The 21,422-nt window shown below is 35.0% G+C and overlaps 1 protein-coding gene across 3 annotated transcripts in view; it reads right to left on the reverse strand.

Moving 5' to 3' along the window:
• GULP1 (GULP PTB domain containing engulfment adaptor 1) overlaps window positions 1-21,422 on the reverse strand; it is a 269,420-nt gene that overhangs the window by 35,031 nt on the left and 212,967 nt on the right. For all 3 annotated transcript variants that reach the window (XM_049615355.1, XM_049615357.1, XM_049615356.1), the window contains 3 exons: window positions 20,848-20,919; window positions 14,701-14,799; window positions 7,380-7,517 (listed from right to left, as the gene is read on the reverse strand). In XM_049615355.1, coding sequence (XP_049471312.1) covers window positions 7,380-7,517; window positions 14,701-14,799; window positions 20,848-20,919 — 309 coding nt within the window. The remainder of the gene's footprint in view (window positions 1-7,379; window positions 7,518-14,700; window positions 14,800-20,847; window positions 20,920-21,422) is intronic.

Raw genomic sequence — 21,422 nt, forward strand, 5'->3', positions numbered from 1 at the left:
TGATATTTCAGATTTATTTTATAGTCCAGAATATGGTTTATTTTGGTACATGCTCCTTTGACACTAGAAGACAATGTGCATTCTGCTGTTGTTGAATGAAGATCCCTATAGCTATTAATCAGATCCCATTGGCTGATAAGGTTGATGAGTAATTCTATATTCTATATGATTTCCTTTCTAGTTGTTCTATTAATTTTGGGGAGAGTGGTAGTAGTGAAGTCTTTAACTATAATTGTGCATAGTCTATTTATCCTGTGTTTCCTTTGAGTTCCATCAGTTTTTGCTTCACTTACTTTGCAAGTTTATTGTTTGGTTATACACATTTAGGTGGCCTTCTTGGTGGTATGACCCTTTTATCTTTATATAAAGTCTTTCTCTGTCTCTCATAATTTTCTTTATTTTGAAGTCTAATTTATCTGATATTAGTATACTTTTGCTTTAAGTAATGTTTACATGATATAATTTTTATATTCTTTTATTTTCAATCTACCTGTATCACCCATATCACTATATCTGCAACAAGTTTCTTGTAGAAAATATATACCTGGATTCGTTTTTTTTAACTTGTTTTATTTTTTATTTTTTAAAATTTATATCCAAATTAGTTAGCATATGGTGCAATAATGATTTCAGGAATAGATTCCTTAGTGCCCCTTACCCATTTAGCCCATCCCCCCTCCCATACCCCCTCCAGTAACCTTTTGTTTGTTCTCCATATATATGAGTCTCTTATGTTTTGTCCCCCTTCCTGTTTTTATATTATTGTTGTTTCCCTTCCCTTATGTTCATCTGTTTGGCTCTTAAAGCCCTCATATGAGTGAAGTCACATGATTTTTGTCTTTCTCTGACTGACTGATTTCATTTAGCATAATACCCTCCAGTTCCGCCCACGTACTTGCAAATGGCAAGATTTCATTCTTTTTGATTGCCGAGTAATACTCTATTGTGTATATATACCACATCTTCTTTATCCATTCATCCATCGATGGACATTTGGGTTCTTTACTCTAACAATCTCTTTTATTTGGTGTTTTTAGATCATTTACACTGAATGTGATTTTTGATACATTAAAGCTTAAGTGTGCCATTCAAATTTTTCTTTTCTGTCACCTATTTTCTCTATTTTCTTTTCACTGTATTGTTGTGAGTTTTTGAAATACTTTTACAATAAAAATTTGACTTTTCCATAGTACTTTTAAAAATATCTCATTATATAGATTTTTAATGATTGCTTTAGGATGCATATTATATTTTTATAATCACAAATATATTTGTATATTTGTATAATCACAGTCTACTAGTGTTATCATTTTTCAGGTCAGGTGACATGTAGAAAACTTACCTCTTTTTACATCTCTTCAACTTTCCAGGTTATAATATAATTGCCTTATGAAATGCCTATTTAGAATCACATTAGAAAGTATTTTTGTTTCTATTTTCTTTCTTTTTTTAACTCATACCTCCCACACCCCCTCTCTGGTAATCATCAGTTCACTATAGTTAAGAGTTTGTTTCTTGATTTGTCTCTCTCTCCTTTTCCCTTTGCTCATTTGTTTTGTTTCTTAAATTCCACATATAAGTGAAATCATATGGTGTTTGTCTTTTTTGACTCACTTATTTTGCTTAGCATAATACTCTGTAGCTCCATCCATGTCATTGCAAATGGCAAGATTTTATTCTTTTTTTATGGCTGACAACTATTCCATTGTATATTTATACCTCATCTTTATACATTCATCAGTTGATCAACACTTGGGCTGTTTCCATAATTTGGCTAGTGAGGATAATGCTGCTATATACATTGAGGTGCATGTATCCCTTTGAATTAGTTTTTTGTGTTCTTTGGGTAAATACCTAATAGTGCAATTGCTGGGTCCCAGGGTACTTCTATTTTTAACCTTTTGAGGAACCTCCATACTGTTCTCCAGAGTGGCTGTACCAGTTTGCTTTGCCACCAACAATGCAAGAGGTTTCCCCTTTTGCCACATCAGGAACACCTGTTGGTTCTTATGTTGTTGATTTTAACCATTTTGACAGGTGTGAGGGAATCGCTCATGGTAGTTTTGATTTGTAATTCCCTGATGATCAGTAATGTTAAGCATCTTTTCATGAGCCTGTTAGTCATCTATAGTTCTTCTTTTGAAAATTGTCTATTCATGTCTTCTGCCCATGTCTTAACTGGATTATTTGGGTTGTGGATGTTGAGTGTGATGAGTTCTTTATACATTCTGGATACTAACCCTTTGTCAGATATGTCATTTGAAATATCTTCTCCCATTCTGTAGGTTGCTTTTTTGTTTTGTTGATTGTTTCTTTTCTTTCACGGTGCAGCTTTTTATCTTGATAAAGTCACAAGAGTTCATTTTTGCTTTTGTTTTTATTGCCTCCAGAGATGGGTCTAGTAAAAAGTTGCTACAAATGAGATCAAACAGGTTGCTACCTGTGTTATCCTCTAGGATTTTGATGGTTTCCTGTCTCACATTTATGTCTTTCATCCATTTTGAATTTATTTTTGTGTTAGAAAGTGGTCCATTTTCATTCTTCTGCATGATGCTGTCCAGTTTTCCCATCACTATTTATTGAAGAAACTGTCTTTTTTCCATTGGATATTCTTTCCTGCTTTGTCAAAGATTAGTTGACCATATGATTGTGGGTCCATTTCTGGGTTTTCTACTCTGTTCCATTGATGTTTATGTTCTGTTTTTGTGCCAGTACCATACTGCCTTGATGACTAGTGCTTTGTAATAGAGCTTGGAGTCCAGAATTGTGATGCCTCCAGCTTTGCTTTGCTTTTTCAGGATTGCTTTGGTTATTCAGGGTCTTTTGTGGTTCCATACAAATTTTAGGATTGTTTGTTCTAGCTTTATGAAAAATGCTGTTGGTATTTTGATAGGGATTGCATTAATATGTGTAGATTGCTTTGGGTAGTATAGACATTTTAACAATGTACATTCTTCCCATCCATGAACTTGGAATGTTTTTCCATTTCTTTGTGTCCTCTTCAATTTCTTTCATGAGTGTCCTAAAGGTTTTTTAAAAATTATTTTTATTTTAGACAGAAAGCAAGAGAGTGCAAGTGGGGGCAAGGGGCACAAGGAGAGAGATAAAGAATCATAAGTAAACTCCATGCTCAGTGTGGAGCCTGATGTGGGGCTTGATCCCACAACCCTGGGATCTTGACCTGAGCTGAAATCAAGAGTCAGGCGCTCAACCAACTGAGCCACTCAGGTACCCCTGAGTGTTCTATAGTTTTCAGAGTACAGATACTTTACTTCTTTGGTTAGGTTTATTCCTAAGTATCTTATGTTTTTTGGTGCAACTGTAAATGGGATAGATTCTTTGATTTCTTTTTCTGCTGCTTCATTGTTGGTGTATAGTGCAGATTACTGTACATTGATTACATATCCTGTGACTTTGCTGAATTCATGTATTCGTTCTAGCAATTTTTTGATGCAGTCTTTTGGGTTTTCTACATAGAGGATCATATCATCTGCATATAGCGAAAATTTGACATTTTCCTTACCAGTTGGCATGCCTTTTATTTCCTTTTGTTTTCTGATTGCTGAGGCTAAGACTTTCAGTACTGTGTTATATAGTAATGAGAGTGGACATCCCTGTCTTATGCCTAACCATAGAGGAAAAGCTGTCAGATTTTCCCCTTTAAGGAAAATATTGGCTATGGGTAATTTGTTCATAGCCTTTATGACATTGAGGTATGTACCATCTATCCCTACTTTGTAGAGGGTTTTTATCAAAATTGGATACTGTATTTTGTCAAATGCTTTTTCTGCATCTATTGAGAGGATTGTATGCTTCTTATCATTTCTTTTATTAATGTGGTGTATCACGTGAATATTGAACCACACCTACAGCCTAGAAATAAATTCCACTTGATTGTGGTGAATAATTCTCTCAATGTACTATTGAATTTGATTTGCTAGTATCTTGTTGAGAGTTTTTGCATCTGTGTGCATCAGGGATATAGGCCTGTAATTCTCCTTTTTGGTGGGGTCTTTGGTTTTGGAATCAAGGTGATGCTGGCCTTGGAGAGGGAGTTTGGAAGTTTTCCTTCCATTTCTATTTTTCAGAGTAATTTGAGAACAATAGGTACTAACTCTTTAAATGTCTGGTAGAATTCCTGGGGGAAGCCATCTGGCCCTGGACTTTTATTTGTTTGGAGATTTTTGATTACTGATTCAATTTCTTTGCTGGTTATGGGCTGTTCAAATTTTCTATTTAGTTCAACATCTTCTTACTTCTTGATATGATGAGTGATTTTCAACTGAATCTTGCCTATTTTGGATATTATATTATAATACTCTGGGGTGCCTGGGTGGCTCAGTTGGTTAAGTGACCGGTTGAGATCAAACCCCATGGCAGGCTCTGTGGAGAATGCTTTAGATTCTCTCTCTTCCTCTCTCTCTACCCCTCCCCCGCTTGCACTGCCTCTCTTTCTCTCTCTCAAAATAAATAAATAAACTTAAAAAAAATATTATAAGGGTGCCTGGGTGGCTCAGTTGGCTAAGCATCCAACTTCAGCTCAGGTCATGATCTCACAGTTCACGAGTTTGAGTCCCGTGTTGGGCTCTGTGCTGGCAGCTCAGAGCCTGCAGCCTGCTTTGGATTCTCTGACTCCCCCTCTCTCTCTGCTTCTCCCCTGCTCCTGCTCTCTCTGTTTCTCAAAAAATAAATAAACGTTAAAAAAAATTAAAAAAACAATATTATAAGACTAGAAATTATTTAAGCTTAGTGTTTTAGTGGCTTACTCTGACACAATTCCAGTAGAGGAATGGGAATGGGGAGCACTACTTCATTACTGCCTGGTGAAGAAGGAAGTTCAGCTTCCTCATTTGGACTCTCTTCCTTATTGCTTGGCCGGGTTGGGTATTCTAGTTCCCCATGTGATCCACAATGATCCACAGTACTGAATTCCAGTCTTGTGACATACTATGATCGGTTTTATCTGTCTTTCAAACTCAACAACTTCACAGAAGTACTCAAAAGATACAATGAGTAGATAAGACAAGAGCCCCAATAAGAGCCAATGGGCTCTGGAACAGGTCACAGTTATGGAAATAATAGAGCATGATGGGATGAATGCTACAATGACAATCTAAGGTCTTAAATTTGAATCTGATTCTGTTACTACCTAACTTTGTAAACTGGTAAAGTCACTCAACTCTCTGGCCTTGGTATCGTAAAGTAAGCAGAAAAAGTTCTGCCAAGTGGGTCATAATTTCTTTTCCTGTTTTAATCCTCCATGATTAGTTATTTAAAATGACAATTAAAGAGGATGGCATGTCAAAATTCTACATACATATCAAATGAATTTTATAAATATAGTCATTATTACAATTAAAGCAAATAAAACCTTGAGGTGAAAATGATATAAAATTCTGATGAAACATAGCCTCTTTGAGTTCATGAAAGTCATGTGCACTTATAATTGGAGAAATATCTTGGACCTCTTTTCAGAGTCCCAACTTCCATCTACCTGCAGCAGAATCAGTTGGTGAACTTGTTAAACATAGATTTCCTGAGCTCAAGCCTCAATCAAAATGAACTTGTTTTTTTAAGTGGAAAACAAAGAGCCCTCCTTTTATACCCATTAATACTGTAAGCCACTGAATTAAGTTTCAATAAATTATTTTCAACCTTCAAGAAAAAAAGAAGCTAATATGCTATATCCAAAGAGAATAATTGGTCAAGGAATTTAAATTCTTGAAATCAATTACAAACAATTACAATTCGGGTGAAATACAGTTTATACTTTTGAAACAATATAACTATGCAGGGATTCTGGCAAGCTTATATTTTAAATTATCCAATAAGTCTGGATGAGGATCAAATAAAAACATGTGACACAAAACTATAGGAAGGCTAATATTTATAATTAATTATAATTATGAATATTTCAAAGGCCCCAAGGCTGTTTATTTCTACATATAAAGCAAGAAAGAAGGACAACTGAGTTTACTGCCTGGTGTATGTGGTAAATGGTTATGATATCTTACACATAGAAGCTGAAATCCAACAAATATCAACTTTCATCTTCTCAATCACATAGAGAAAAACATCTGCAAATGATCATGCTCTTAAAAAACACTTGGAATATTAAATATAATGCATTCATTCAATAGGATAAATTTCAAAAACAACTTGTACTTTATTTTATATAAAATGCTTTATTGTGCATATAATATTGTCATATGGATGAACATATTTTTCTGATGAGATGTTCCATAATGTTCATTAATTTCTCAAAAAGTACTATGATGCCAAGAAGCTTAGGACATTAGTTTGCATTTTTAGAGCTTTAGAGCTTAAAAATACATATAATAACTTGCTCTACTTTTTGTAAAATTTTCTATATGGTCCTTTTTTTTTCTATAAGGAAAAATTTATTGAACATCTATTGTCCACCTAATGTAGGAGTTATATGGACAAATAAAAAGGTATTTAAGATGCTCAACTACTCGAACCAGAGAAATAAATTACATACGAGTGATAATATTATTAATCCTTTGCTATTTTTAACAGCATGAAAAATAAGCAATAAATGAACTAAGTTCTTTTTTTCATCTAAGTCAACAATGTTGTTGAGGTTAGCTGTTCTTCCTTCATTAAAGCCATTAATAGCTGCAATGTGTGTTTGGAATTCATACTTTATGTTTTAGAACAGGACGTCAGACCAGATTATGATTAGCATTGGCTTATGCTTGTAATCAACACATGGGGTTTTCTGAAGATTCCAGATGATTAAAAGAACTATTGTAGGACTTAACTTTAGAATTCCCTAATTGATTTTACTTGCTGAGAACATTAGATTACATTCACAAGCTAACACACATGCACGCAGACACATACTCATGCATATACAATTCTATTTATCTTTCATTATATTAAGTTCTCTAAGTAACAAAAATCAAGAACCAGCTTTTCAAAGTACTGGAGATTTTTTTAACGGAGCCATACAGATTTTATTTCCTGCAGTTTAAAATAGTTATTTTTATCATATCCATCACATTTTAGAAAAAAAAATACTCTGCTCACCATTACTCTTTGCATTATGTGCCTATTACTAAGCTACATTTGAGATTAAAGTTAGAAATAAATGATTATAAGAGAAATAAATGCATAACATAAGCAGGCATGACGTTCTAAGGAAAGAAATCTGCATGCAAGCTTGTGCCCATGAACATGAGAATTCAGTTAGGGATGAAATCCTGAAGCATATTCTCATGACAGGATGAACCTATTAGTGTAGCTAAGTATTTGCAGGCCTTATTCATTTCCAAATACTTTACTAATGCCGGAAACAAGACAATTCCTGGCTTGTAAAACAGAGCAAACCACCCTAAAACATCTGGCATACTTACACACTTTTCGCTGTCAAATACATAGCACAAATGTTTATTTGACTCAGAATCTTTGCATATGAAAGTGAATATCCTCTTGTCAGTTTTATCATCAGCACAAAATGATATTCTATGAAGCTGGCAATTGTGTTGGACTTCCTGTGAACACAAATGGAAATAAACAGTTGAAGAGATTCTTGTCCATTTTCTGAAATACCAGCTTGTGTTATACTTGACTTTAAAGGTGAAACAATCATCTGTCAAACTTTGGTTTATAATTACATACACCCAAATTTAAACAAATACGTAATGGAGATGGACCTCCTAACTCAGATTAAACGAAGGCAGTCATCTCAGTAGGACTTAGAAGACAAGAAGCAAAATACAAGAGATCAGGGGTGCCAGGACTTTCTGAGCTACAAGGGATCTTAAGAGACAATTACTTTGAACCTTGAAATTTTATTTAGAAGGACATTAAGGCGCAGAGAATTAAGATACTTCTGGAAGGTTATATAATTAGCAGGACCCTTTTTAACCAGAACATTTTCATTTTTTCTTACTGATACTCACTAGCATTACATAACTTCATCTGCACACAATTTCATATGAAACATACTATCATTTCATCCTTAGTTTTCATATCAAATTGTATTTTACATGTCTTCATCAGGAAGGTGTATACATCCAGCATCTAAATTACTGAATCAACTCTCCTAATCAGAAAGATAAACACTGCAACTATACACATATAATATATATAATAAATAATATATCATATGATATGTATATTATATAATAGTATAAAATAAATAATATATATTATGTATTATATAATATGCATATTATATAATACATAATATAATAATAAATAGTATATAGAAATAAATAATACAATAAATACATTTTTATACTCTCACAGTTATATATATTATATATTTTGTAACTATAGCATCTGTCACTACATCTTTCCAGGTTCAGAGTTTGATGTGTCAGCTTGATGAGATTTGATCACTCTGATTCACATTACTGCTCATTAGACTAAAAATGAGTACATAAGGTAAACACATAAATATTAGGAGAATTTGTTTGTAGCACTGTATTCTTTCCCTGTGTATAAACCAAATGATCAGTCATCAAGAAGCATGAAAATTAGAATGAGGAAGTATACTATTACTATATGATTGTAATGTTTTTGTCATTACTAGATAGCCTGATCCATCCATTTCTTTTTTTTTTTTATGTTTATTTATTTTTGACAGAGAGAGACAGAGATAGAGCATGAGCAGGGGAGGGGCAGACAGAGAGGGAGACACAGAATCCGAAGCAGGCTCCAGGCTCCAAGCTGTCAGCACAGAGCCCGACGTGGGGCTCGAACTCATCAACTGTGAGATCAGGACCTGAGCCGAAGTCGGATGCTTAACCGACTGACCCACCTAGGTGCCCCTGATCCATCCATTTCAACAGCAGGAAGGAACAATGTCAGAAAGAGGGGCTCAACTTACTGAGGCCTCTGATGACATCTCTCCTTTCTTGTGATTAGTTCCAAGATGGACAATGACCACATTTTATGAGACTGTCTTTGTATACTTTGTCCGATTGACCAGTCTCTTTCTCACAGACTTTATTTTTGTTTTAATGTTAACACAGTCAATCAAACAATACCCAGGCACACTGTAGTTCCCAAATGCTGACATCAGGTCTACACCAGTTTATTAATTGTATAATCACGTTAATGATAGGGGCACCTGGGTGGCTCAGTTGGTTAAGCATCCAACTCTTGATTTCGGCTCAGGTCGTGATCTCACAGTTCCTGAGATGGAGCCCCATGTTGGGCTCTGTGCTGACAGCTGGGAGCTTGCTTAGGATTCTCTTCCTCTCCCTTTCTCTCTGCCCCTCCCCAGCTCATGCTCACTCTCTCTCTCTCTCTCTCTCTCTCTCAAAAATAATCATTTAAAAAAAATCATGTTAATGATATATTGAAGAAATACCATTATAATATGGACAGATAATTCATTTTTTTTCCATTTGAAGGAGAAATCACAAGTAACATGAAAACACACCATTTACATAAGCTGGTGGTAAAACACAGTCCCTTGTTCACTCACCAACCAGTATGGTCACAGATAGCCTTTGGTAATAACAGTTGAGAATCATCATAATTTTTCTTTAAATTAGCAGAGTTATCTTCCTACAAAAGAAGACTGAAAAGCTAAAACTTGCAATTTTATTATTTTAGTGAATTTTTTGTTGTGATAGATCTTTATGAATTTTAAATGTAGCACTAATTTTTGAAAAGACAGGACAGACTCAAGAACACAATGTCACAGTGAGAACACAATTAAACTTTAACACTACAGTATTTTATTGGAGTTGGAACAAAAAATAAGTAAATCCCCAATTCACCTATACCACCTCTTTCAGTACTGCATAATCCTCATTTGAAGGACAAGTAAGAAAAGCAGAAAGGGGAAAAGATACAGAAGGAAAGATATTGGAGCAAATTGAGATTGCTTTTCACTTCTATTTTCATCCATCCAAATGGCATAGAAAAAGAGCCTATTTTCTATGAAGTCCATGTTAGATTAACAATGAATTTTTAAATCCTGCCCCATACATGTATATTTTACTATAAATAAACTTATTTTAGGAACATAATATTTTTTAATTACGACTAAATAAAATAAATATACCAAAATAAAATGAATGACAGATTTTGCTCTGATTCACTTAGGTCTCCTCAAATAGTAGTTCCTAAATACACGTCTGCACACAAGCTGTATCAGAGTCACATGAACAGGTGTCTTTAGTGGTTTTTTTTTTTTTTTTCTTATGATAGAGATACTCAGTCTAGTTCTGCAGATTCTGGATCTGAAAATCCTGAGTGGACTCCAGCAATCAGCATTCTCAGGAGTCTCCTAGGGGTACTGATATTCACCAAAGCTGGTAAATCCTTTTTTGTTTGTTTCTTTTTTTAAAAGATTTAAAAAATGGTACATTCTATATATGGGTAAAGAGTCAGGTACTCTAACGTTCTTATGCAATATATTGGTGAAGAGTCAGATACTCTTATGTTCTTATATAATATATGTGAAGAGTCAGGTGTTCTCTATTCAAATGTAATACAATTGAATTTATAAGGCATTTCAAAGATTTAAGACTCCCAAGATTGCCCTTTGATTTGTTAGCAATGAAAAAAGAGATGGTTCTTTCCTATTAAAATCTTGGAAAATCTATGCTTTTAGGGAAAAATTCAATTGGGTCTTTTGAAAATTAGCTATTAATTATAGAAACTGAGACTTTGGGATAGGGAAGAAAAGCTTTGGTGCTATTGATTGGGTAAGGCAAAATATGATGCTCAGAAGTCAATTGGCTAATCGCATTGGTTGAAGCCCACGTCACTGATGTTTTGTAAATGGGATTTAGGTTAGGGGAGGCTTGTGCATCTGACAGTCAAAAGTTTAGAGAACAGAGTGATAAGGTTGACAGGCTGTCAATGGGCAACTCACGGTCCTGGAAGACTCACTATGGGGGACTTTAGAATCACCAACTAATAACACTGAACTATATTTGCATTTCCATAATCCATCTGTCTCTCTTTTTACACCCCAACCCCCACATGTTAGTTAGGTCATCTTGTAGAACTTTTGTCTTTATATTTTGTGTTCTTCTGAGGATCTGCCATTATTAAACTGTCAATTCTAATTTTTTTTAATGTTAATTTTTTTGAGAGAGAGAGAGAGAGACAGAGTGCAAGCTGGGGAGGGGCAGAGAGAGAAGGAGACACAGAATCTGAAGCAGGCTGCAGACTTTGAGCTGACAGCACAGAGCCTGGTGCGGGGCTCAAACTCACAAACCATGAGATCATGACCTGAGACGAAGTCCAACGCTTAACCGACCGAGCCACACAGGCGCCCCTAAACTGTCAATTCTAAACAATAAAGTTTCCTCTGTACACTGCATTTAATCATATTTGTATTTTTCTAAATATTTAAATTTTATATCAGATGAAAAATCTGAAGCATTCTAAATGTTTAGTAATAGGAGAATGGTTTAGTAGATTATAATTTATATATTCCAGTATTGGTGAAATTTTTATAGCCTAGGATACAGTATGGGCAGACTCAAATAAAAAAGGACAAGAGCACATGTTGATGATACATAAAGTGCATTATCAGCCCTTCTTCTCTCATGGTGTGCTTAACAAGGCCTAAACATTCACGTAAGAAATTGAATTAATTATTAATTATATACACATATACTTTAAAACTGTTATGAGGTCTACATGGCTTACGAGACATTTTAAACACAAATGACCTGTTCTGACTGATCATTTGCTACTGTATAGCCAGTTAATTTTAAAAAAGGAAATGCAGGACTGGGGCATCTGGGTGGCTCAGTCGGTTAAGCATCCAACTCTTGATTTTGGCCAGGTCATGATCTCACAGTTCATGAGATTGAGCCTCGTGTCGGGCTCTGCACTGACAGCATGGAGCCTGCTTGGGATTCTCTTTCTCCCTCTCTCTCTGCCCTTCCCTCGCTCTAAATAAATAAACAACTGGAAATGCAGGACTAAGGCTGCTTTTCTTTTTAATTGCAAATAAGACTACACATCTGGTTTCATTGTCACTCGGTAACTTATTCCTCAGCCCACTATTCTTTCGTAACCACCATTTGCCTCATGAAGTAATCTGAGCCAACCCACCTGTTCAGTAAATTAGGCCTCATTTTCAACTACTCTGTTTCCCAGTAAACTATATATATTCCATTATGGTCTTAAATAGACCTTCGACTATTCTCTCACCACTTCTTTTCTTTTAGCTACCTCAGCAGCGGTTAGTGGGGAAGAGCCATCACCCAAGCAAAGTCTCTATTTCTTTGTTTCTTATTTAATATTGAGTGCGGCTCATGGGAGGAAATTAAACAGGATATTTGTGGGAGGCCTTAAATTCATGGCTTGAGAACTATGAAGGAATGCCATTGTTCTGTAGTTTGGACAATAACTGTGGGTACATCCATGCCACAGTCCAGTTCTCCTCACATATATTAAAAATGTAAAACTTCCATGGAAACTCTGATTCAGCATGCTAAGATAAGGCCTCAGAACTTATTTTTGCAAATGTCAGGTATTTTTTACGCAAGTATTCCATGGACCACAGTTTGAAAAGGAGAGCTACTACAAGCAGACTATGCACTACGCCAGAACCTCAAACTTCAGGTGCGTGAGAATTCCTGCATGACTTCCTAAATTGTATAGATTCCAATTCAGTAGGTCTGCAATGTGCCTGGGAGTCTGTATTTCTAACAAGTGTCCAGGTGAAGCTGATCATGTTGGTCTGCAGACCACACTTTGAAGAGCAAGACATCGTCAGACATCGCACATAGATGAAGCGACCAAAGGCAAGTTACAGACCCATGAAAAATGGTTTCATAATCTGTTTATAGGCCAGGGTTTCCTTAGGCCTTCAGATCGAATTAATTTTGTCAGTAAGTATGCCACGGTGTCAGAGGAAAGCATTGACAACATATATTTGTAAGATGAATTGAAGTTGAATGTTAATTGACTTTTCCCAACTTATTTTCATGGTCTTATCAAAATTATTAAACAATAATTCTGAAGCATGGTGAATAACATACTGTATTAGCTTTCTAGGGCTGCCCTAACAAAACATCGCAGACCGCGTGGCCTAATCAACAGAGATTTACTTTCTCACAGTTCTGGAGGCTGGAAGTCCAAGATCAAGGTGTTGGCAGGTTTGGTTTCTGCTGAAGCCTCTCTCAGTATGGGTTGCAGATGGCTGCCTTTTCACTGTGTCCTCACATGGCTTTTCCTTGGAGCTTGCATATCCCTGATGTCTCTTTTTCCTCTTACCAGGACACCAGTCCTAGTGTGATTAAGGCCTCATTAAGACCTCATGTAACCATAATTACCTGAAAAAATTCTATCTCTAGGGGCGCCTTGGGTGGCTCAGTCAGTTAAGCATCCAACTTCGGCTCAGGTCATAATCTCACAGTCCATGGGTTTGAGACCCGCAGGTTCGAACCTGGCATCGGGTTCTGTGCTGACAGCTTGGAACCTGTAGCCTGCTTCAGACTCTATGTCTCCGTCTCTCTGTGCTCCTCCCCGCTCATGCTCTCTCCTCTCTGTCTCTCAAAAATAATAAATACACATTAAAAAAAATTCTATCTCTAGGGGCACCTGGGTGACTCAGTCCGTTGGGTCTCTGACTTCAGCCCAGGTCATGATCTCTCTGCTTGTGAGTTCCAGCCCCACATCAGGCTCTGTGCTGACAGCTCAGAGCCTGGAGCCTGCTTCGGAGTCTATGTGTGTGTGTCTTTCTCACCCTCTCTGTCTCTCAAAAAAATGAATAAACATTAAAAAAATTTTTTTCTTTAATTCTATCTCCAAGTACAGTCACATTGGGGCTTAGGGCTTCAACATAGAAATTTTGTCTAAAAACAATTCAGTCCCTAACAAATCCACATTAATTAATGTGAAGACAGAATAGATTATATTGCATTCACAGGGGAAAGGGCTCTACATATAAGAACTTTAAGTTTATGCTGTATTATGGGCTGAATTCTATTCCCCCAAAATTCATATGCTACAGCCTTAGCCCCCCATACCTCACAACGTGCCTGTATTTGAAGAGAAGGTTTGAAAATGGCGACTACATTAAAGTGAGCCCATTAGGATGGTCCTTTATCCAATCTGAATGGTATCCTAATAGGAAAAGGAAACTGGACACACACAGAGATACCAGGGGTGTGTGTGCACAGGTGACCACGTGAAGAGGCAGGAGGAAAGCAGCGATCTGCAAGCCAAGGAGAGAGGCCTCAGAGGAAACCAACGCTGTGAGCTTAGTCTTGGATTTCCAGGCTCCAGAACTGTGAGAAAATAAGTTTCTGTTGTTTGATCCACCACATCTGTGGTATTTTATCATGGCAGCCTTAGGAAACTAACACACACTGATTATGTCCACGGGCAATAAAAGGCAGTCCAAAACATTTTAATAAACAACACACAGCTTTTGTTTTCCTTTCATACTCAGTGAACCACACTTCACACATCTCTTTCACAGCACACAAAGGAAAAGACACTGAAAACAAGACCAAACACTGTTAAATACGCTTCCATCCCAAACACAGGCTGAAGAACAGACCACTTTGGAAGCACTCCCAAAAGTTGTTTTTCCCCTTAAAAATCCTACAGAATTTTAAAGTGTCATTAACTGAGGACTAAACAGTTCCAGTTGGTAAGCAATTTTAAATATTTATTGAAATAGGTACATAACTTCCATTAAGGAAAGATTGGAGGGTTCTGACATTCAGAAAGAAGCCTTACCTTTGTTTTAGGTTCTAGAATTTTTACTCCATATATTGATATTTGCAGCTCAACTTTAGGAATTTTCTGGCCTTCAGACTTCTTGATATGTCTTGCAAACTACAAATGAAAAATTATTCAGAAAACTGTAATTCTGTTTCTATGGAGAATAAACACAAAGTTTGTATTCAGTGTTGGACTTTCATTAAATAAATTATTACCCATTATGAAGTATTTTATAAACTCCATATAGCTTGAAAATATTTTATAATCATAATAATCTACCATTACTATCACTAAAATCAGATTGATAATTGAATAATTTTTAAGAACTTTTTTAATGTACTTCTTTCATTATGTTTAAACAGTTATATTCATACGAATTAGTTAAGACAATGAAAACTCTGTGGGAAGATGAGCAAAGACCGATTTATTTTTCTGTGGATCTTGTTTTTTTAAAAAACACCTTTAGAGAACTTACAGTTCACCAGAGCTGGATATACCACCCTTGTCATTTCTAGATACCTCATTTGGTATCCATCCTACCCAATCAAATCAATGAATGAAAAGAGACAGATTACCATATTTAAATTGAAGCTATGAATTGAGGTAATTATCCCAGCTAAAAGACTAAGAACTAGATCCAGACTAGAATTATGAGTATCTTGAAAACCTAAATAGTTTCCTAATGCTTGCATGGTAGTATTTATTGTAACTTCTTGTTGAATTGGTAAGTATATGCAAATGCTAATTAGGTTTTGTTATAAAATAAAAAAAAAAAATCCCAATATTCATGCACTTTATAGGTGGTGTTTCTACCTCTCTCCCATCATTGCCAGATCTAATGATGGAAAAAATTACAGGAGCCCAGTTAAATTTAAATATTAAATGGTTAATTAAAAAAAACCTTCTATTTTAGAATACACATCTACCCTCCACATATATGTGTGTGTATACACACACACACATGTAATTCATATATGCTAATTAGTGTAAGTATGTCCCATGCATTTTCTTGGACACACACTTACACTAAACAATTGTTTGTTGTTTATCTGAAGTTCAAAGTTTACTGAATGTCTTGATTTTGGCAATGCTGTTGGGAATGCTACTCTCTCACTACTCTCCTTCTTTCCACTCTCCTCCTACCTTTATTTTTCAAAACTGGAAAGAAACATTGAAAAAATAGGATTTTTACTCCTCTTCTAGGGCTTAAAATTTTTTTCCCTACTATTATAACATTTTTTTCAGCATATGGATCATCCTAACTTGACTCAAAATAGATTATATGTAAGGCAGGGTGGGGCTTCAGTCCTCTTTTGTATGTCATATTTATTTGCATTGTGCATCTCTAATTTAGGACAGATGTGAATACACATGGTATAGTTCAGTCCTGGAGCACAGTGGTTAAAAGCTCCTTTTCTCTTTTCATGGCTTTGCACTGCCATCAGAGTATTATAATTAATGCATACACGAATGTCTTAAAGTGTCTGCCTAATAATATGGGAGGTGGGGGTGGGGGAGTACCATTTGTTTTATTTCATTTTGTGAGGTATAATTTTTTAGCTTGCTATCTGTCCTGTTCTATGAATGTAGGCCGTTCTTTTTTTGTATCCAGAAGTCTTACATTGTGCACATGAATTTGACGAATTTGTGCCAAACCATTTTTTGTATGTCTTTAAGAAACATGTTTTGTTTCAGATCTTTAAAAATTATTCCAGCTCTCTCCCAAAGAAAGTAGATTAATTTTGTTTATTTTCCCTTCATAATCTCCTTCCTGCATTGGTATAATTAAAACAATTTGAGGGTTTTCACATATGAAGGCTTACAAAATAAGTCAGCCGCTTCTATCTCTGTGAAAGCCTCTGAACAAAGCCACTCCCATCTCGGGCTGCAGAAGGATGCTCAGCTGGCCTCCAAGGCGCAGCTCTTTTCCAGAAACAAGACAATGAGCAGTGGCTTTTGTGGCCTTTTTCACATCTAGACACAACCATTCCTGTGACCTCTTTTACTTTTTCCCAAAGTCTATCGCAGAGCAACTACTAATATTAAACTTATCTACTGAGTGACTTCTTTTCTGCCAGGAAAAAGAAAGCACAACCCATTTTCTGTATTTAAAAAACAAAACAAAACAAAAAGAAAAACCTCCCAGTTCTGTTTTCATGTATATTAAGGCTTATAATGGTCATTAGCTTTAATGGTTGCACAGATGTTGTAAACAATTATGTCTAAGGTTATATTTGCTCTATCATTTTATATTTTAAACAGAATATAAATAGTCTCATTCCCGTCCTTTTTTTTCCTTCTGAAATCTAAAATTACTGTATTATGGCTTACATGCCCCCTCTCACTCGAAGTCTGTTTTGCTGACAGACGTCGTAAATGTGTTCCAAAATATTTCTACTTTACATGTTGAAGACATGCTCATCATTCTTGCTTACACTACATTCTTTTGTCTCCCTATTTACTATGTGAATATTAATGTTTGAAAAGCCTTTTTGCAAATTCCTTTCCATTTTTGCTTCAGTGGATTCATTTCTTGGTCAACTAATAGTGATCTACCACCAAAATTTGCCTATAATATTCCAATAAAAAATATTTAAAGGGGGTAAACCCTAAGCATCCTGAAAACAAACAAGTGAAAACAAAACATAAATAAAAACATCATAAAATGATGGAGGAAAATAAAGCATTTCTTGAAGTTCATAAAGTAGTTGGTTAAGTATATGTCACTAGTAAGTAGAACATTTCTTACAGTGAGCTCTACTGGCTTTCATTATAATCACACTATTTCTATGTATTTCTCAGAGGACTTTAAAAAAATGAATCTAAGTGTACTGCTAAGGGAATACACATTATTAGGAAAGGAAACCAATGAATTTATTACTGTGTATCAAATATTCGGAGATACTATTTCTCGTTGTAACTCTTGTAAATTAATTTAATTAAGCATGTTCTAATGATTCTATGAGGAATCAGGTATGTATGTATGTATATAATTAAACTAAGCCCTAAACATTTTATTAATTAAATAACTGGTTATGAAGACAAAAATAGTGCTAAGCTACATAGAAAGAGTGACGTTGAATGGAAAAAGACCAAGATTAACAGAATTCAGCAGCAATTCCCAAGTCCTCCTTCCTTGAGGTAGCTTCATGTAATTTTAATTCAGCTGTATTGAGGTAAGGTATCTCTCCTGTAAAACTGGGGTTCAGGAATGCTGCTTCCCTGCTTATTTCCCAGGGAAACTAAGAAGTTTTGGATCTATATATCAATTGTCATCCACATGTAAACATCATAAGCAGACTGTTTAAAAAATATATGGAGTCCTTTGACATTTGTACTAGTTGTATTGATAAAAATAAATAAAACACCATTAAAAATAAAATTCATTACAATAACAATACTATTAAATATGTAGAAGTTGAAAGGTTTTTTACATTTTTTACATTTGATGACATTTTGGAAAATTTGGCAATTTCTTAAATCTTAGGCTAAAACATGATTAAGAAATAGAAATAGTTGAACATGTTTAAAAAATAGAAAATATGTTATTTTGGCCAATATGAAACCTGAAAGTAAAAACTAACACTTATAGAAATTATTTGATTTATGAAAAATGTTTAAAGTATAAATACAAATTCTCTACAAAATGATAGAAAAGTAGTATGTAATAAAATCAAAATTTTTAAATTTTTCTCAAAAAATAAGCAGGCATAATTAAACATAAAAGCATGATAAAATACATTATTGAAAATATTCTAAGTATTCCATTTTATATTAATGTTAAATTTTAAGTTCCTGTCAGAAACCCGTACATAAAATATTGCAGTTTTGAAAACTGAGTGAATATAAATAAAATATTAACTTATGTGGCAAATAAAACAAAATACTGGACTATAATAGATAAAAAGGCAGCCAGAAATACACCTATTTAAGAAAAAGAAGCAGGAAATTAAAATGGGGGATGTGTACACAAAATATAGTTTATGAGCAAATTTTTTGCTGTTGTTTTTGGTAGAACCATAGCACCACCTTCTGGCCATTTCTACATGACAACAGAATTAAAGAGGAGCCAGGGTTAGCCAGGGTCTACATTTCTAAAATAAATGTAAATACTCTTGAAGGCTTTGAATTGTAGCCTCTGACCTCTGACACCAAGAAATATATATATATATGTATATATATATATATATATATATATATATATATAAAATAAAATTAAACAAAGAGCATTGTTTTATTCATTTTAATTTATTTAAAAATCATTACCCTTAAACACGCTTTCCTGATGTACAAAATTTTTGCAATCAGCAGTGTAAAAATTGCTCATTAAATATTTATTTTGGAAGACACTTGAAAGGCAAAAATTATCACGTGAACATGCATTTTTAAACTATACTGCATACTTACTGTAAATCACATTCCTTTATTAACAGAGTACATTTCCAAATTTGAAATGACACAGAACTGCAAATAAATTCTCACAAAAATGTAGAAAAACTAGCCACTGTTTAAAAGCACTTCATTTCAAACGCCTCTACATTTTATCTAATCATGATGTAGTTGAATCTTTTTGGTTTGGGACCTGCGCTGACTGAATAAAGAACGTCCTAGATACAAAGACACATTAAGTGTAAATTCTATTATTCTTCTATAAAAAAATTCTGACTGGGGGCGCCTGGGTGGCGCAGTCGGTTGGGCGTCCGACTTCAGCCAGGTCACGATCTCGCGGTCTGTGAGTTCGAGCCCCGCGTCAGGCTCTGGGCTGATGGCTCGGAGCCTGGAGCCTGTTTCTGATTCTGTGTCTCCCTCTCTCTCTGCCCCTCCCCCGTTCATGCTCTGTCTCTCTCTGTCCCAAAAATAAATAAAAAACGTTGAAAAAAAATTAAAAAAAAAAAAATTCTGACTGTATTGAAGCTGGATTCATGACAAGTTTGCAATATTTTGAACATTTAAATAGAATCTTATCCTAAATGTTGTTGATAAACTGTGCAACCTTGTTAATCCTGTATTAGTGCTTAAAAGTGCTGGCTAAACAGGGCAAGCTGAATTATTACCTAATGAGTGGTGGAAAGAAATGCTTGCCTAGTCCACTTTTTTACCAAATGGGACACGTATCATCTTGGAACCTTTTAGCATATTTACTTGAAAGCATTAGTAAATTATTGACATATACAATGGGTAGATGAAAGTATTATCCATTTTACTTTCTTCCCCCAGAATACATGCCATTCCGCTTTAACTTTTCCTCAACTTGAACACTCAGTAGATTCCAACTGAGAGGACATGTTCAATGAAAAATGACACTATACGTCTATGACTTTGCCAGGCACAATCAAAGGCCTAGCTCTCTTGTCAAATAACTGGATGATCTCTAAACTAATAAAGTTAGGGAAGGATTGTTTCCCCAAAAAATTGTGAGAGTAACTACAGAGAATAACAACACATTTTGTTAAAAAAAAGTAGTGGTATGCTAGATTTTCTTAATGAGATAAAGATGAGAATTCTGTTGAAGGGGTTTTTCCCATCTTATTATCTCCATGAGAACATGGGGATAATTCTTTTGGGATGGGGTATACTTAGAAAAACATGCTAAGATATGAGACATCTTAATAGAAAATTTTCTCAGGAAATGTGATTGTGAGTATGGAGTTGCTTATTAAATATCTCCTCTGCTCTCTTGGTCTCACCAGTTCCCCATGAAATCAACTCCCAACTCTACACTTCCAACTGGTGGATGTCATATCCTACCTATGAGACCCAGTTGTTATGCCATTACTAGTTTTCAAGTCGGGGCATGAGTCTACATTGTCCAAGCGAGATAAAGGCAAGCTACCAAAGGTCAACACATAGGGAATACTGCCACTTTGTTGTTGTTGAGTATGAGAAATTATGGAAAAATAGGAAGAATGTGCCACATTCAGAAAATATATTGTGTATTCACATTTATTGTTAAATATGTTTCCCTGATCTGGTGATATTTATTCAATAGCCCATTTTTTTTTTCTTTTTTCTTTTTTCTTTTTTTTTTTTACAATAGCCCATTTTTAAAAGGACAAAGCTATACCTGCCACAGAGCTATTCACGCTTTGAATATCCATCAGTCTACTGGTGACTTAAGACAGGATCAATACACTAGACACATATGTGGAGGGCTTGCCCTACCTTTAGTTTCCTCACAGCATCTCTTACAACTTCTGTTCCTTTAGGCTGCTCCACTTCTGTACTGCCAAGAAACTGAAAAGGGCCATTTGTCAAATACAGGCTTTATGACATCGTCCATCATCAAATCATTTTGAACTATAACATGGCATAACAGTATACACATGGTATGGCAGAAATGCAAACCCAAATCTTAACTACACAGAGGAGTTATTAATTTATTTTATATGAAAATGTAAATATATTTACTTAGCCATATCCAATTCCTATTAGTCAAAGATTTTTTAAAAACATATTCTCCTAAGTATTTTATTTGAAGATATTTACTGGAAAGAAAACTAAAGCTACTTCATTTTAGAAGGAAAAGAATAAAGTTGGCTTCAATATTTACAACTTAAAACACATTAATAATAAAAATTATTGACTTATCTGTAAATCCAAAGCATATAAATGCTTTTTATTTGTTACATGACTTTTTAATGTTTATTTATTTCTGAGAGAGAGAGAGAACGCACATGTGTGCAAGTGGGGAGGGACAGAGAGCGAGGGAGACAGAGGGACAAAGGAGGCTCTGAACT

The sequence above is a fragment of the Panthera uncia genome (genome assembly GCF_023721935.1).
Source record: "Panthera uncia isolate 11264 chromosome C1 unlocalized genomic scaffold, Puncia_PCG_1.0 HiC_scaffold_3, whole genome shotgun sequence".
In the NCBI taxonomy this organism is placed as follows: Eukaryota; Metazoa; Chordata; class Mammalia; order Carnivora; family Felidae; genus Panthera; species Panthera uncia.